General features: G+C 42.5%; 1 protein-coding gene across 3 annotated transcripts in view; it reads left to right on the plus strand.

Moving 5' to 3' along the window:
* The window catches only part of LOC126281256 (rap guanine nucleotide exchange factor 2), a 382130-nt gene that overhangs the window by 265014 nt on the left and 98355 nt on the right, over positions 1-18761 (plus strand). For all 3 annotated transcript variants that reach the window (XM_049980060.1, XM_049980078.1, XM_049980068.1), the window contains one exon: positions 7756-7869. In XM_049980060.1, coding sequence (XP_049836017.1) covers positions 7756-7869 — 114 coding nt within the window. The remainder of the gene's footprint in view (positions 1-7755; positions 7870-18761) is intronic.

Here is an 18761-nt window from a genome sequence, read left to right on the forward strand (position 1 = left end):
TCCTCAGCAGGTTCTATTGTCGACGTTCTAAAGTGACAGTAACCTAGTATTCAACCAGTAGATGAAACAACATTGCAGGAAATGCCATTTGCCCACTCTAACGATCTCCGATCAGTTTTAAAATACATATAGCCTAAATCACTGCTACACGAACATATGATGTAAATAAAGAAAAGTAATGCGTTGAGGGTCTTAGATCTAAGACACTATCCTTCGCAACTGATGTTTTGAACCGCATTATGGCATTTATGGTGTTATGTGACGTCAAAATCTCTCTATATTGGTATGAGGTCTTTCTGTAAAAGATATTGTAAAATGCTAAATTACAGCAGTCATCAATCCGAATGAAGCTTTGAAAACAGCAGTGCGTGAACCTTGCAACCTTCCCGTCTCTTTTTTTTATGGTAACCTTCCCTTTTACAATAACCTATGTAACCTTCCCTTAGGATTTCTATCTCTTACTTAATAATAACAAATGAAATCTTCCCTTTGAAATTTATTCTCTTTCTCAATTTTCGCATAAAAATTTAATTGCTGCTTTTTAAAAGTGATTTTCGGATTATTTCGGCGAAACATAGAATGTGTCGTCGTCGTGTGGCCCTCAGCCGTTACCTGCAATAACCCAAAACTGTTGCTTTTTTTACTGTTACTGGGTCGCCATCTGTCTGCTACATCGAACTGCGACGTGAATATACTTACTCTGTTGTGCTATACTCTGTTAGCTGCTGGTGGGCTTTCATAATAAGTGGCTGTATTTATTACCAAAGCTGACGTTATTCTTTATTAGCAAAGCTGGCGTTATTCTTTAATTAATTTGACTGAAGTTACATAATTCATAGTTACACTTTTTCTTGACAACAATAAAATTTTTGAAAAGTTTTATGTTGATAGTTTTTGGGATGGATTATAATCAATAATGCAACATTGCTGGCCAAAATTAATTATATTCTGAAAAAGCTTCAAACATTTACTGTTGGTAATGAAATGATTTTACAAACGTTCAAATGGGACTTACTTTTTACAATAACCTTACAACCAGCATTGCGCAAACATACCTTCAGTAGTCTTGAGTTTCTCAAAGAAAATAATTCAATAATATTAGTTCCTCTTATGATAATAGTTAGCTGATGTCTGTGTACATCCGTTTATAATCTCTTGTAAATCACAGCTGGTGGCTGGCAGGCACACTACTCCTCTCAACCTCTCGCTTCAGACCTGCTACCAACTCGCTTCACATCTCGCCTACTACTGACTTCCTACGATCGCTAGAGTGCGGTCTCTCCTGCCAACAATGCTTTCTGGTGCAGACAATCCCTGCTACCATTACAAAATGTATCAATGTGCGGTCTTTCCCGCTCTTTTCTTAAAATGTATCCATACGCGGTCTCTCCCGCCCTTTTTAAAATTATATCAATTTTCGGTCTCTCTTGTCAACAATACTTCGGTGCAGACATTCCCTGCTACCACAATTATTTCCAACATGACAAATATTATTTATTCCTGCTTAATCCTATTAATAAAATATAAACGTCTTTCATAAATTGTGGTTTGACAATAGAGATATACACGTCTTACAACCTTCTGGAAGCAGGTCCTAACCAGGAATTTGGTACCAGGGGATTGCGCACTAGTATAGGTTCCGATCCAAAATGTGACTGCGACATTGTTCACGCGTGATAACTTATTTCTTTCCGTTGCAGAAAATCATTTACGGTCGATTGCTACGAACGCTACATACTTCTTTATCCACAGCGAAAGTGGTTGGTTGATTTGGGGGAGCGGATCAAGCAGCGAGGTGATCGGTCCCGTCGGATTAGGGAAGGAAGTCGGCCGTGCCCTTTCAAAGAAACCATCCCGGAATTTGCCTGTATTGATTTAGGAAAATCATGAAAACCCTAAATCAGGTTGACTGGACGCGGTTTTGAACCGTCGTCCTCCCGAATACGAGTCCAGTGTGCTAAACACTGCCGGCCGCTGTGGCCGAACGATTCTAGGCGCTTCAGTCCGGAACCACGCGGCTGCTGCGGTCGCAGGTTCGAATCCTGCCTTGGGCATGGATGTGTGTGATGTTCTTACGTTAGTTAGGTTTACGTAGTTCCAAGTCTAGGGGACTGATGACCTCAGATGTTAAGTCCCATAGTGCTTAGAGCCATTTAAACCATTTAATTGCTAAACACTGCACGGCGAAAGTAGTCATGCGATATACAAGATGCATCATGTAAGACATAACACCCCTTTTATTTCATGAACAGTTAGACATATCGAAACGTGGTTTTCGGCTAATGTTACAGCGTCTGGGGGCACGGAGTTTTTTGTTTGGTTAATGTTCTTAGCGCTGGTATCAAGGGAGCTCCTGAAGCAAGCACGTTTCTTTAAATGGAACCGTATGCTTTTTATAGCTGCATTCGATATTTCTTGAAAAGATCATTACAACGATATAGCGTTTGTTAATGTTGACGCTGAAACATGTCGTGAAAAATTCAAGAAACGTCCTAGAATGTGAGAGCACTGTGGCTGGAATCGACATTAGGGGAGCAAACACCGCCGAGCAGAGCGCTCGTGTCAGAATGTCACCACATTTGCCTGTTTACTTGTCTGCATTGCGGGCCGCTCATTTCTGCTTCAACATTCATTGCGTGCAGACATGTACACCAACGAGAAGTTGCATATACTAGTTTCATGTGGTGAATGTAAAAGAAATGCCGTAAAAGTAGTACAGCGGTATAGGGCTATCTATTCGGATCACCAGTGTCCGACGTGCCAGGCAATTCCTCGTATTACGAGGGGTGTTTGAAAAGTCCGTGCAAAAATAAAAACTACTTACGTGTTTGGGGTAAACGTTTTTTATTTTTCGATATATTCTCCTTTTAGACTTCTACATCTACATGACTACTCTGCAATTCACATTTAAGTGCTTGGCAGATGGTTCATCGAACCACAATCATACTATCTCTCTACTATTCCACTCCCGAACAGCGAGCGGGAAAAACGAACACCTAAACCTTTCTGTTCGAGCTCTGATTTCTCTTATTTTACTTTGATGATCATTCCTACCTATGTAGGTTGGGCTCAACAAAATATTTTCGCATTCGGAAGAGAAAGTTGGTGACTGAAATTTCGTAAAAAGGTCTCGCCGTGACGAAAAACGTCTATGCTGTAATGACTTCCATCCCAACTCTGCCACACTCTCTCCCCTATAACGTGATAACACAAAACGAGCTGCCCTTTTTTGCACCCTTTCGATGTCCTCCGTCAATCCCACCTGGTAAGGATCCCACACCGCGCAGCAATATTCTAACAGAGGACGAACGAGAATATTGTTGGTTTGTCCTTCAGCCACTGAGAGACGACCACCCTACGTTTTCCAACGTGTGCTCTTTACCGATGAAGCAACTTCAAGTAACCACTCTAATGTAAATTTCTATAACATGCACTATCGGGTAGCCGAAAATCCACACTGGCTTCGTCAATGCAACATCAACAGCCGTGTGGTGCAGCATCTTAGCAATTTTCATTGTGACACTTAACTTCATCTCAGGCGTTCTAAACGGACATTCGCATGCACACTTTCTGGCGAACATTTTACAGGTTCTTCTTTTAGAAGAGACACCACTCGATATTCGATAGTGTATGTGGCTTAAACTTGACGGTTGTCCAGTTCATTCGTCCCGTGTTGCAACGCAAAAATTGAATGAGAACTTTCCTGGAAGTTATAGGATGAAATTATGTTGTCAAATGGTCTCCGAGGTCCCCCGATTTGACTCCTCTTGATTTCTTTCTTTGGTGAGCACTCAAAGATGCAGTCTGTGAGGAAGCCCCAACAACTCTGGGAGGATGCGAAAATGTGGAATATTTTTCCTAAGTTCTTTGTGACACGCTAGATCCTAGCCTACGTCGTATTTCCCTATACAACATTCGTAGGTGAACTTTCATCTAGGTCCAAGTTTGTTCAAGAGGAAGTAAAGCTTGGTTCTCGTAGCGCAGGCCTACCTTAACTGTTCAGGGATGTCTCCTTGGCAGTGTTTGCACCTCAAATGCCGTTTCCGGCCACCGTGTGCTCTCACATTCTAGGACATTTGTCGAATTTTCTTATGACAGGTACCAACGTCAATACAAATAGACTCTATATCACTGAAATTATCTTCTCTAGAGCTATCGAATGCAGTTATAAAAAAGTACACCGTTCAATTTTAAAAAGAACGTACTTGCTTCAATATCTTTGTTGATACCAGCACTAAAAATGTTAACTCAACAAAAACATAAGAGCCTCTCGGCTCTCTAACATTTGCCGGAAACCGCATTTGGACATGTGTAACTGTCCACCAAATAAAAGGGGCGTAGGGGTTGTTATGTGACTCACCATATATCCTAAACTACGTTGCTGTCTCTCCTAACATCGAACATTGCCTTTCCCCTTTTCCCTCTCCCTACTTTTCCCTCTCTACCTCGGGGACGAGGTAAAGAGGGAAGGAGATTTGTGGAGGGAGAGGGAAAAGGGGAAGAACGATGTTCGATGTTAGGAGAGAAAGCTAGGTTAGGATGTATCGTTCATCATCGACTGCGAGATCAGTGGAAACTGAGTACAAGGTCATGTAGTTCAAGGTGGAGAAGCAAATCACCCGTGTCCTTTTCAAAGGCATTCGCCTTAACCAATCTTCGGAAACTACAGTAAATTTAAATCTGAAGATCCGAACCGGGACAAGAACCAAGGTCACTGCGAATTCATTTTGGTCATTGCCTTTGGCTACACCGGCCTTTGCATCCGTATTTCTCGAGATCCTATGTACAGCGGTTGTGTATCAGATCAGATGCCGTGACTGCCAACATTGGCCTCAGTTCTCGCCTGTTCGGGAAGCAATTACAGTTGTGAGACGTGACCATGAGTGGTTATGAGGAAGCTTTTTATGTTGGCTAGTTCTGGAGGGGAAAGTTCTCCTTAATAAGTGACTTATGAAAAAGGTATGGGTGCATCTGTAGAATGAAGATAGATTCGCAGGGGTGTTTACTGTGATTTGAAATCCAGTATTGATTTACTAATAGCTATTTCCCGGTAGGTCCCATCAATCCAGGATAAAAGTCCCGGTCGTTGGTAATCTTTCTTCTGATAGCGCCATAGACAGGGTCACTGCTCACAAAATCGATCATAAATCAATCATCGCCGACATTTTGCGCCGTCGAGTTGAGATATCAGACTGGAAATATATGATGGGTCAGTTTGGAAACGTTTGTACATACTGTCTACGTCCAAATTGCGCGAGAACCTACATCGTCTCTGTAACGCAGTTGGTATCCATGCAGTATGAAACTTCCAGTACTGCCCGTACCGCAAAAATAAAGAAATGACAGTGAAGAAACAAAAAAGGGTTGCAACTTTGCTATCACCGGAAACCTACATAAGTCAATGAGTCGCACCGGCGAATAACCGACAATGCTGTTTCATTCCAGTGTGATATGAAATCAGAACTTTGCACTAAGCTGTAGCGTCCGCGCCAGCTGTTCAGTGATCAGCACGGGGGACCCGGATTCGATTCCGGGTACTGCCACGGATTTATTTTTGTTGTAGGACTGGTACGGGGTGCAAAAATCTTCGTGAGGCAAACGGAGGAGCTACTCGACCAATTAGTAGTGGTTACAAAGCCAAGAAAACCGACAATGACCGGGAGAGCAATGTGCTGGCCACATGTCCCTCCGTACAGCACCCAATGACGTCATTGGCGGAGGATGACACGACGGTCGGGCGGACCGATTGACTCGTCTAAGGCCAGAGCGCAGACCCTTCCATACCTAATTATTGACTTGGTGCATAAGTTTGTAGCGTTTTCCATAAATTAAAAAAAGCAACACATACTCATAATAGAGACTTCAGCCATCATTCTAGAATATATTCTCCTTCACTATTTACAAGTCTTCCAAGGCTGGGGTAAGTTTTCGGTTCCGCAACTGTAGAAAACATGTCATTCAGAAGCGAAGGACTCGTGGAGCCATGAGCTATGGGCATTTTCATCCGGCAAGGAAGTTCCTTGAGGGCTGTTCAATAGAGAGCGGAAAATCTGAAAATCGGAGGGCGCAGAGATGAATAAGGTGCGGAATGACTTCCCAGCTCGTGTATAATGTTTTTTGTGAGTCTAGCAGATTGTGGTCGGGCGTTAATGTGTAGAGGCATGACTCCTCGGAGTCTTTCTGACCATCACGGGGAAGCAATTCGTAGTTCACCACACCGTCGCTATGCCACTAGATGCATAACATTATCTTTTTTATGCGTGCAGGTCTTTGTCTGGTGAGTTGCTGCTTTGTTTGAGCTCCATCATTGCCTTCTTTTCCTAATGTTAGCATACAGACATCATTTCTCGTCAACATTAACGATACACGGTAAAAATGGTCGGCGTTGTTCACGAGCCAACTGATGAGCAAGCAGCGATGCACATATGGCAATTGTTATTTAGTCTTTGAGCGTTTTTTAAATCTTCCTCATTGCATGGAAATGTCGCACTATGGTGGAATGATGTCAGTTCATAACATGCCATTTCTCGAGTACACTGACGTGGATTAATGCGTTTAAGTCATCTTGATCATCAAACGCCGGAGGTCTTAGATCCACTAACTTGAAAACGATCCTACTTTAAACTCGAAAACCGTTTCTTGCCATGCTCTGTCCAATGGCCGTACTCCTATACACAGCACAAATGTGGCTGCCTCCGCTACTATCATCCCTCTACTGAATTCAATCATTTTCTTGTGTGCGCATCTCCACTCACTACCTCCAAATGACAATATGTAAACTCAATTATCAACAGTAAACCACAAATAAGAAATGACAGTCGATGAATAAACCCATAGCACCCGCAATATCGACATGCAAAACAAGAACTCTACGAACTTATGCACACTGACTTAATAACTATCTATCTACCTTTCCCTCACCATGCTATAGGCAGCTTCAACTGAACTTCACGTGTTAGGCTGATATTACACTGTCAAATTTCTTTGTCCAATAACTTTGTCAAAGAAATTTGATGGTGTAATGGGTAACTTTGTCAAATGTCGTCAAATATTTGATCAAATCTAGGGCCTCGCTGTAGATTTGACCAAAGAAATCGCTTGTCTGCTGTTCACTCCAATGTGACATGTTACCACAAGGAGCGCTAGCATCGCTGCAGTGTCCTGTCATCTGTAGTGTTTTTATAAACATTGCCGGTAAATACAATTGGTGTGTACCGACAACTATTAAATTAATAGAGATGTATGAAGCTGATGAGGCGCTTTCCAACTTGAGGCACCCTGAATACAAAAATAGATTAAGAAGATTGGAGACCTAACATAACCTATTTCCCATAGCATTAGCGAGGAATCGGAGTGTTACAGTGAGCCTGTCTTCTGCAGATATAGCAGTTCCTAAGTGAGTATTGCCACTATAAGTTTCGTTGAATGCTTTTATCGTGTCGCCGTAAAACCCATGGCTTCACCCAGGTACGTTTCCTCCCCCCCCCCACCCCCTCACTTATCTTCCTCATGTGCGCATCTTCAACTTATATGATAACAGTGTAATACCCCGTTTTAGCGCCACGTCAAAGATCTTTGTCAAATATATTCGACGAACATTTGATCAAATCTTTGATCAAAGAAATGTGATAGTGTAATAGCGGCCTTACATGCGTCATGTAAACGGTGTGCTTCGCTGTAGCCTACGCAGTCTCAGCAGCTGCAGGCGACTTGCACTGTTTTTTGGTGACGCCGCGTGTCTTGTTGTGGTTGCAGATCGACTACCCGGATGTACAGGGTAACCGGACCGGCGTCGGCGGACGCGGCTCAGTCATCTCCTCCAACATGGACCAGCGGGCAGGCGGCGTCAGTCTCGTCTTCGAGGATTCGGTAAGTCGTACTATTTACATTACACTGTGGGCCAGGCGCCCCTACTAGTTTTATTTGTTTGTTTGTTTATCTGTAGGATTCCACGGGACCGTGCGAGCCAGAGCTACTTGGTTCTTGAACGAGTCATACTTCACAGAATGCTGACAAGAAAATGTACAAACAAAATAACTGAAGAACTAATAAAACTCCAACAATATTCTGTGAGAGTGTACGATTAAGTAACACACTAAAGAGGAAAAGTCTCGACTACTGCGAGACACAATCTATACAGAATACAAAATGTGTGTCACGAGGAAACTTATCAATTAGGATTTGAATACTTTAGGTTCATCATTCAATTTTTTAAAATTCTGTAAAACTTGGATGCTGCACTTCTCTGTGTATGAGGGGTATTCAATACGTAATGCAACACATTTTTTCCTCGGCCAGTTTCAATTGAAAAATACGGAATGTGTTATGGGACATCGTGGAGTATTGGCGCTTCAGCCTATATAGTTTCATGAAGTTCCGATGGGTGGCGGCACTGTACGTACCCTTCAAGCCGACACCTGTCATTCAGTTTCTTTTGGCGGAAAACTAGAGCACCACAGGTATTCATAGGCTCGTGCAGAATGTCTACGGAGACCTGGCAGCGAACAAAAGCACAGTGAGTCGTTGGGCGAGTCGTCGTAGCAAGGTCGAGCAAATCTGCTCTATCTCCCGCGTGCTTGCTCGCAGCTCCGACTGATGCAATGTTGGAACGTGCTGGCACACTCATCCGAGGTGAACGACGGATCAAAGACTCGCTGCTCAACTGGACACCACTGTTGATAGTGCTGACACACTAGTCCACCAGTTGGGATGCTCAAAGGTGTGTGCCCGCCGAGTTCCTCGTTGCCTACCAGAAGACCATAAAGAGAACGAAGAACCATCTGCATGGAAAATTGCTTATGCGGGTTACGAGGCTGACGGTGACAATCTTTTGTCGAACACAGGTGATGAAACATGTGTTCATCGCTTCGAATTGGAAACGGAGCGGCAATCCATGCAGTGGCACCACAGCAGCTCTCCTACGAAGAAAAAGTTCAAAACCACACCCTCAGCCGCTAAAGTCATGGCGACGGTCCTATGGTGCAACGGTCAGTTCGGAACTGTGCTGTGCTGATATTGATGAAACGATTTCAGCGTGATCGTCGCCACAAAAATTTGCAAACGAAACTCTGCTCCGTGACAACGCAGCGCCTCACAGAAGACTGCGCGCCCGAGAGCAGTTCACAAAACGTCATTGAACTGTTCTTCAAATGTGTGTGAATTCCTAAGAGACCAAACTGTTGAGGTTATCGGTCCCTAGACTTACACACTACTTACACTAGCTTAAACTAACTAACGCTAAGAACAACACACGCACCCATGCCCGAGGGAGAACTCGAACCTCCGGCGGGAGGGGTCGCGCAATCCTTGACATGGCGCCTCAAACCCCGCAGCCACACCGCGCGGCGACTGTTCCTCATCCACCTCACAGCCCGGATCTCGTACCTTCCGAGACTTTCCTACGAAGGATGCTCTCTGCAGGAAGCAGTACGTGGATGGTGGGCATGTTACTGATGCAGAAAGACGATGGCTTCTACAATTTGAGGTAACGTGCCGTAAGGCTGTCGCATTGAACGGAGATTATGCAGCAAAATAGGGTTTTGTAGCCAAAAAGAGTGGGGCATAATATGGTTTACTGAAATCCTGAATAAAACCACCCTGCTTTCAGAAAAAAAGATGTGTTGCATTACTTATTGAACGCGCCTCGTACAATGCTTAAGGAAGCGTAACCAAGTACATACTGTTTTCCTGTCGCTGAAGGAATATGTCCAGTTTCTTCTGAATGAGTAAATATTCTCAGCCATAAATCTCGTAACTGAGTAGACAAGGTATCCCAGGAGGAATGATCAGTAACCAGGGATATTACAGGAACGATATTCGAAGCAAGAAAGTTTAGTAAACATGGGCTCTAAAATGCATACTTTAAGAGCTCTGAGTACTTCATCTTCGATACTGTAAAATAGATTTCTTCTACTGCTAGCTCTTTGCTTTCTATATCTTTGGAGGAGGCAGTACGGACCAAAACAAGGAAAATGTCCACTAAGTATAGATTCTAAAATGCATACCTTAAGAGCTAAGGGCATAAGTTCAGTAGAAGAAATGTGTTCACAGTAGCGAAGACGAATAAGTGCTCATAGCTCTTACGGTACACATTGTAGAGCCCATATTTACTGGACTTTTTTGTTTCAATGGTATACCAGAAGAAGACGGGGCGGGGTTTTAGAAATGCATTTTCACAGTAGGAACCAGAAAACCGACAAGTTCTGGGATGTTTTCTGAGTTCGTTACAATGTAATAATGTAACTGCAATTTTTTCGGTTTGCTATCCCCAGTTTTTTTTTTTTTTTTTTTTTTTTTTTTTTTTTTTTTTTTGCGAAAATGCTTTCTCAACAGCGAAAAAGCCGTAAAACATATAACACAAAGCATAGAGTTTTGTTTTTTTGTTCTAAGCTTTCACTCAATCTGAGGTGGTGGGCTGAGATAGACCTTTTAGCTGTTCGTAGTTAATGCTGTTGTAGCGCTGTTTGTTTTTGTTTGTAAAGTTCTGTCGTGATCACAAAAATTGTACATTTCATAATTGCCGGTTTCCGCCATTGCCATCTTCAGATCTGTTAAAAATAGAAAAACTATAGTGTATCAAACTAAGTTCAGTTAGCTGAAGTACAGTCTGCACAGATCTAGTGATACAGAAGAACAACAAAAATATTAACATGATTAATAGCCATGTATGCTAGCCATATATACCATAAAAATATTCTGAAGTGGGTATCAACGTCAAAATCTGTAGGCCTAGGTATATACTAAGTGCATGTCACACATGATCGAACCCATGTGTGGTGTCAAAGAAGCGTTCTGTTGTTGCGTCTGTCATGTTGCACGCATCTGTCGCTTAATCTTAGAACTGGGTCGGCTGTTCTGTGGCTTCTCCAGAATCAGGCTTGTTATTGTGGACTGTGTTGCTTTCTTCCACAAATTTTTGCAGTCTGTATATTATTTCTGTTCCGACATCTTTCTTTGTCACTGGGGGAAGGTAACTGGGATATACAAGTTGTGATTGCTTCTTGTTTTATCAGGCGTCAAAATCACCGTGATTTTAGCTTTCTTCCATTAACAGGGCCTGTTTTTACTTTTAAGTTGAACAAAGTTTTAGTCGAGCAAAGGTTTTAATGTGTTAAAGATGTGTGGTGTCGAAGTAATTTAAAATGTTGTCCGCCAATGCCGTCACTCCTTGGGACTGTGTTACTTCCATTTAATACAGTAGAATTGTATTGGCATGTGCGTGTGAAAACACACTTGCCTCTGCACCATATGTCACTCCATTCTACCTCATACTACAGTCTTTCAATGAAAGCGAGGAACATCATTTTTCCACTCGACCTCCCAATGAAATTTTCTGACTACCTCTATTTCCGTTACAATAACCCACGGAACATTATTTTCCGTTGTTTCGATTATTGGTTCAAATGGCTCTGACCACTATGAGACTTAACATCTATGGTCATCAGTCTCCTAGACTTAGAACTACTTAAACCTAACTAACCTAAGAACAGCACACAACGCCCAGTCATCACGAGGCAGAGAAAATCCCTGACCCCGCCGGGAATCGAACCCGGGAACCCGGGCGTGGGAAGCGAGAACGCTACCGCACGACCACGAGGTGCGTACTTTCGATTATTTTACAGTACAATTGTCGTTGGGTACTCGTCCGCTGGCCCACCCAAGACGAATAACATGCGGCCATCAGTACATAACAGGGTAGAAATTTTTATGCCCAGAGAAAACTGACAACATGAGTTACTTAGAAGTAGATATTCTCGGTGTAACAAAGCAGTTTAAATCACTTCATAGAGGAAATTCCGGTCCCCGTCTGTGCCACGAAAACACAGCTCACACCATTATGGTGCCACCACAGGCTTCACAGCGCCGTGACAAGTTGGGTCCATGGTTTTGTGGAGTCTGTGCCATACTCGTTCCGTATCATTAGCACTTACCAACTGAAATCGGACACTTCTGGACAGAGGCGCTACAGGTAATGTGCGGTTAGTAAAGGCACTCGCGTGGTCTTCAGCTGCCATAACCCATTACTGTTGAATTTCGCCGTACTATCCTAAATAATGATGCACAAATTTTAACACTAACAGGCTTTTGTACACAAACAAATGTCACATGTAATTACAAACTACACTACTGGCCATTAAAATTGCTACACCACGAACATGACGTGCTACAGACGCGAAATTTAACCGACAGGAAGAAGATTCTGTGATATGCAAATGATCAGCTGTTCAGAGCATTCTCGCAAGGTTGGCGCCGGTGGTGACACCTACAACGTGCTGACATGAGGAAAGTTTCCAACCGATTTCTCATACACAAACAGCGCTTGACCGGCGTTGCCTGGTGAAACGTTGTTGTGATGCCTCGTGTAAGGAAGAGAAATGCGTATCATCACGTTTCCGACTTTGATAAAGGTCGTATTGTAGCCCATCGAGATTGCGGTTTATCGTATCGCGACATGCTGCTCGCGATGGTCGAGGTCCAGTGACTGTTAGCAGAATATGGAATCGGTGGTTTCAGAAGAGTAATACGGAACGCCGTGCTGGATCTCAACGGCCTCGTATCTCTAGCAGTCGAGATGACAGGCATCTTATCCGCATGGCTCTAACGGATCGTGCAGCCACGTCTCAATCCCTGAGTCAACAGATGGGGGCGTCTGTAGACAACAACCATCTGCACGGACAGTTCGACGACGTTTTGCAGCAGCATGAACTATCAGCACGGAGACCATGGCTGCGGTTATCCTTGACGCTGCATCACAGACAGGAGTGCCTGCGATGGCGTACTCAACGACGAACCTGGGTGCACAAATTTTTCGGATGAATCCAGGTTCTGTTTACAGCATCATGATGGTCGCATCCGTGTTTGGCGACATCGTAGTGAACGCACATTGGAAGCGTGTATTCGTCATCGCCATACTGGCGTATCTCCCGGCGTGATGGTATGGGGTGTCATTGGTTACACGTCTCGGTCACCTCTTGTTCGCATTGATGGCGTTACATTTCAGATGTGTTGCGACCCGTGACTCTAATTTTCATTCGATCCGTGGATTTCAGCAGGGTACTGCACGACCACATGTTGCAGGTCCTTTACGGGCCTTTCTGGATAAAGAAAATGTTCGATTGCTGCCCTGGTCAGCACATTCTTCAGATCTCTCACCAAATGAAAACTTCTGGTCAATGGTGGCCGAGCAACTGGCTCGTTGCAATATGCCATTCACTACTCTTGATGAACTGTGGTATCGTGTTGAAGCTGCATGGGCAGCTGTACCTGTACACACCATCCAAGCTCTGTTTGACCCAATGCCCAGGCGTATCAAGGCCGTTATTACAGCCAGAGGTGGTTGTTCTGGGTACTGATTTCTCAGGATCTAGGCAGCCAAATTTCGTGAAATTGTAATCACATGTCAGTTCTGGTATAATATTTGTCCAATGAATACCCGAATATCATCTGCATTTCTTCTTGGTGTAGCAATTTTAATGGCCAATAGTGTATGTAGGAAAGTTAATCCAACAGCAATGGAGAGATGTTTAAACGTTTCAAGGAACAAGAGTGGCAAGATATTTATAGTGCCGATAACATAGATGATAAATACGATGGTGGGAACTTTAATAGTGCCAATTATGTATTTACAGCTCGTACAAAATAGACACATGATTCAAAGTTTTACTGACCTTCAAAGTAGTCACCAGCTTTGTGTGTAATCCATTGCCTGCGATGTGGAAATCGTAGGATTCACTATCAGTGCCAGTTGCGTGGGCAGTTCGAGCGGCGCGGTCTGTCGCCCGACGAATTTGTAGCAGTTCTGAAGTGACTGTCGTGAAGTGTTTCCTTCTGTTTAGAAATCGAGTTGAACTTGCGAGGGCTCAAGTCAGTGGAGTGGAGTAGGTGGTATATCACTTAGCAGCCCCATCACTCAAACAAATCAGTAACACCTTGCACTGTACGTGCTCGAGCATTGTCCTGTGTAAAGGATGGTCAGGTCCTGCAGAAAGTGTCATCACTTCTGTCTATATGCTGTTAATTTTTGGAACACAGCCTACGACCAGGTTAGAGACAGAAGTGATAACCATCTTTTTGCAGGACAATGCTCAAGCACGTATAGTGCAAGCTGTTACTCATTTGCCTGGCTGTTGGGGCTGCTAAGTGCTATACCACCTATTCCACTCCAATGGCTTAAGCCCTCGTAAGTTCAACTCAGTTTTCCTAACTGAAGGAAACACTTCATGGCATTCGCTTCAGAACTGCTACAAATTTGTTGGGCAGTAGACCGCCCCGCTCGAACTGTCAACAAAACTGGCACTGCTAAGAGTATCCTACGACTTCCACATCGCTGGCAACGGATTACACACAATGCTCGTGACTACTTTGAAGTTCAGTAAAACTTAGAAACACATATCTATTTTGTAAGATCTGTAACTAAATAGTTGCCACTACTAAAGTTCCAACTCTCGCATAATGCTTTCCTTAACACATTTCTCACGCTCTTTGAGAGTTGCTTCCCATTAGAACGTTCTAAACAGGGTATAAGCAGTAATAGGCAGCCCGGATGGTTGACTAGTGGGATGAGGATATCATGGAGAACAAAGCGGGAATTATATCGAAATGTTAGAAGTAGTCACAATCAAGCTACAGTAGCCCATTAAAACAATACTGTAAGGTGTTTAAAATGTTATTAGGAAGATAAAGAGTATGTGGTATGCAAATAAAATAGCTAATTCACTGGATAAAATTAAAACCATATGGTCAGTTGTGAAGGAAGTGTCTGGTCAACAGCACAAGGTCGACGATGTGAAGTAAGTCCGTAGTAAAAATATTTCTGTTACTGATGAATCAGATATATGCACAGTGTTTAAATATAATTTTCTGAGCATTGCTGATGAATTAAATTAAAATTTAGTTTCTACAGGGAATCATATAACTTTCTTTGCAAATACCTATATGAGATCGATGTCTGAAATACTCCTCTGTAATACAGACAAGGGGGAGATTGAGTCAATAATTAAATCACTGAAGACTAAGGACTCTAATGGATATGATGGAGTGCCTAACAGAATGTTAAAGTACTGTGCTGCACGTGTTAGCCTTGTATTTAGCCATATTTCTAATGTTTCCTTTAGAAATCGTTAATTTCCTGAACGATTAAATTACTCAGTAGTAAAGCTGCTTTATAAAAAGGGAGAAAGACGATTTTAGACCTATTTCTAAGTCATCAGTGTTTGCCAAAGTTATTGGAAAGCTGTGTATGTAAGAATAATTCATCATTTTATATTATACGATTTGCTATCAAGTGTACAGTTCGACTTTAGAAGTCGTTTAACAACTGAAAATGCTATATTCTCTTTTCTCTGTGAGGTACTGGATGGGTTAAACAAGAGATTTCGAACGCTAGGCATATTTTTTATTTAACTAAGGCGTTTGATTGTGTTGATCACAAAATATTGCTCCAGAAGTTGGACCATTACGGAATACGGGAGTAGCTCATAATTGGTTCACCGCTTACTTTAGCAACAGACAGCAAAAGGTCGTTATTCACAATGTTGGGAACGGCTGTATATATATATATATATATATATATATATATATATATATATATATATATATATATATATATATATATATAATATGGTCAAGTGGGTGGTGCTCCGGGGATCAGTGTTGGGGCCACTCCTGTTCCTTATTTATATAAATGATATGCCCTCTAGTATTTGTTTACTGATGACACTAGCTTGGTAATAAAGGATATTGTGTGCAACGTTGGCTCGGATTCAAATAGTGCAGTTCATGACCTAAGTTCATGGTTTGTAGAAAATAAACTGACGCTAAATCACAGTAAGACTCAGTTTTACAGTTTCTAACACACCATTCAACAAAACCTGACATTTTAATTTCATGTAATGGGTGTATGATTAGTGAAACTGAACAGTTCAAAGTCTTCGGTATTAAGAAAGGTAGTAAGCTGTCGTGGAAAGCACACGTTCAGGATCGTGTTCAAAGACGTAATACTGCCATTTTTTTTGTTCGAAAATTATCTGAAGTGAGTGATCGTTCGACACGAAAATTATTCTACTTTGCTTATTTTCATTCGATTATGTCGTCTGGTATTATATTTTGGGGCAACTCTTCCCATTCTTAAAGGCTATTTTTGGCTCAGAAACGTGCGGTTCGGGCAATAAAGTGGTGTAAGTTCACGAACCTCTTGTCGACCCCTGTTTACTAGTCTGGGTATTTTGACATTGGACTGTCATTTCTTGTATCAATATTCTTATTGTCAAGAATAAGCAACTTTCACTCAGTTAATACTTTGCAGGAATCAAACCTGCATTTGGGTCGGACTTCCTTAACTCTTGTGCAGAAAGGTGTGCAGTATACTGCTACATCCATTTTCAATAAGCTGCCTCTCGAATTCAAAAATCTTAGCAGTAATGCACGCGCTTTCAAATCGAAACTGAAGAGTTTCCTCCTGGGTCACTCCTCCTATTCTGTCGAGGAGTTCCTTGAAAAATTAAGCTGATTCTTGTTTGCTCCTCAATTTGGTACTACGGAACTTGATGTGTAAATAAATAAATAATTTCGTCGTACGTCCAACTTTGATTTCTGCGTTATTTCGTGCAGTGTTGTGTGGCAGTTAACACTGACAACTCTAGGCAAACGCCGCTGCCCTCTGTCGTTAAGTGAAAGCTGTCGGCCACTGCGTTGCGTGTGGCGAGAGGTAATGTCTGAAAATTGGTCGTCTTGGTGCGCTCTTGACACTGTGGATATCGGAATATTGATTTCCCTAACGATTTCCGAAACGGACTGTACCGTGCATCTAGCTTCAACAACAATTCCGCGTTCAAAGTTTGTTGATTCCCGCCGTGCGGCCATAATAACGTCAGAAAGCTTGTTACATGACTCATCTGAGTACAAATGACAGGTCCGCCAATGCACTTGCTTCTACACCTTGTATTTACCATCGCTATCTGTATATGTGCATATCGCTAGTCCATGACTTTTGTCACCCATTATATTGACGTAGATGTAGAAGGGCGAGGATTAGCGATTGACAACGAGTTTTTTTTTTTAATTTTAATTTTAATTTTTTTGGGGTCCTAAGATGACCGGGATCCATAGGCCAGTGAGGCTAGTAACTGGACCTAACGGATAATCCAGCGTTTATTTTGGCTACGGTAGCCTCCAACTTTCACTAGATTCCAACACAGACTCCACAAGAAAAGAAAAAGTGCGTTACCCTAAATTGCAACGGATACTAAGCACGTTATGTAACAAAAGCCTATCTGAGAAATTTACAAGTAGAATATGAAGATCATTGTTAGAATTCCAGTGTAGTCTTCTCAGCAGTCATTGTTTCAGTTGTAAAGAATGACAAAAATTAATTAGATGAGTAGATTCATATGCATACAAAAGATATGCGATAGCACGCAGCTCGGACCATGACAACCCTCACTGAACCATCCGATACCCTCACAACATTACACTATCCTGCAATCTGCTTCCTTAGAACATCCAAACGCTAGACAACTTTCATACAGTGTCGATAACGGCTTCTCCATTGCCTGCTTGTGCCGTCGTGGATCTTCGGCTACATCCGTAATGTAAAGGCCTAGTTTGTTTCTTTTATCGGAATTTAATGTAAAAATAAACACCACTCACGGATTAAGCTTGTTCCGACTGACCAATTGCTACCTACATGACAATATGAGAAACGATCTGTGATCGTAGGACATCTAATCAACAAGTTGTTACTGTGAATAGGTGAACCCAGATGATGTCACTTCTACATTGTTCAAGCAGCTCCTTATTTGGCCCTGCGTCCGGCCATCCTGATCTAAGTTTTCCATGTTTTCTCTAAATGAATTTCGGCAAATGCTGGGATGGTTCCTTTGATATGGTACAGCCGACTTCCTTCACAATTCTTCCCTGATCCGATGGGACCGATGACCTCGCAGTTTGGGCCCCTCCTCCAGATCAACCAGTCAATCCTTATTTGGCCTCACAAGGCCAGAGTCGATCCCGCATCAGACCCTCCTACTTCAGAAAAAAAATCTAAGGGTCTGTCGGGCACCGGACCCTGTCCTTCAGAACCTAAAGTAGGGACGCTAACAATTCGGTTACAGAAGCGACCATAATGGGAATTTACCAGTTGTACCGGTATGAAATGAGCGTTTCTTGTGAAAATGAAACACTAATTTTGAATTGAAAAGTAAAAACATTTTATTCAAAGTACTGACCATTGCTTTCTGTACATTTTGACCACTTTTCTGGCAATTTGTGGACACCACACCAATAGAAATGTTCGTCTTTTGGAGCAATTTTCGACTTCTTCGTAGGAATCAAAATGTTCCTCAGCCAGTGCGTGTCCCATTGATGAAAACAAATGGTGGTCGGAAAGGGCCAAGTCTGGTGAATACGGCGGGTGGGGTAGCAGCTCCCAGCCAAGTGTTTTGATTGTATCCTGAACCAGTTTTGCTTTGTGTGCAAGTGTATTGTCGTGAAAAAAAAATACTTTGCCATGCCTTCTGGTCCATTGTGGTCTTTTTTCGATCAATGCCTAGTTCAAACTGATCATTTGTTGTCTGTAGCGATTAGTATTCATAGTTTCACCGGATTTTAGAAGCTCATGATACACCACTCCTTTCTGATCCCACCAAACACAGAGCATTGTCTTCTTGCCGAATCGATCTGGCTTTGCAGTCGGTGTTTCTGGTTGTCCCGGATTAACCCATGAATTTTGCCGTTTAGGATTCTTAAAATAAATCCATTTTTCA

This window comes from Schistocerca gregaria, chromosome 1 (assembly GCF_023897955.1).
Source record: "Schistocerca gregaria isolate iqSchGreg1 chromosome 1, iqSchGreg1.2, whole genome shotgun sequence".
Classification (NCBI taxonomy): Eukaryota; Metazoa; Arthropoda; class Insecta; order Orthoptera; family Acrididae; genus Schistocerca; species Schistocerca gregaria.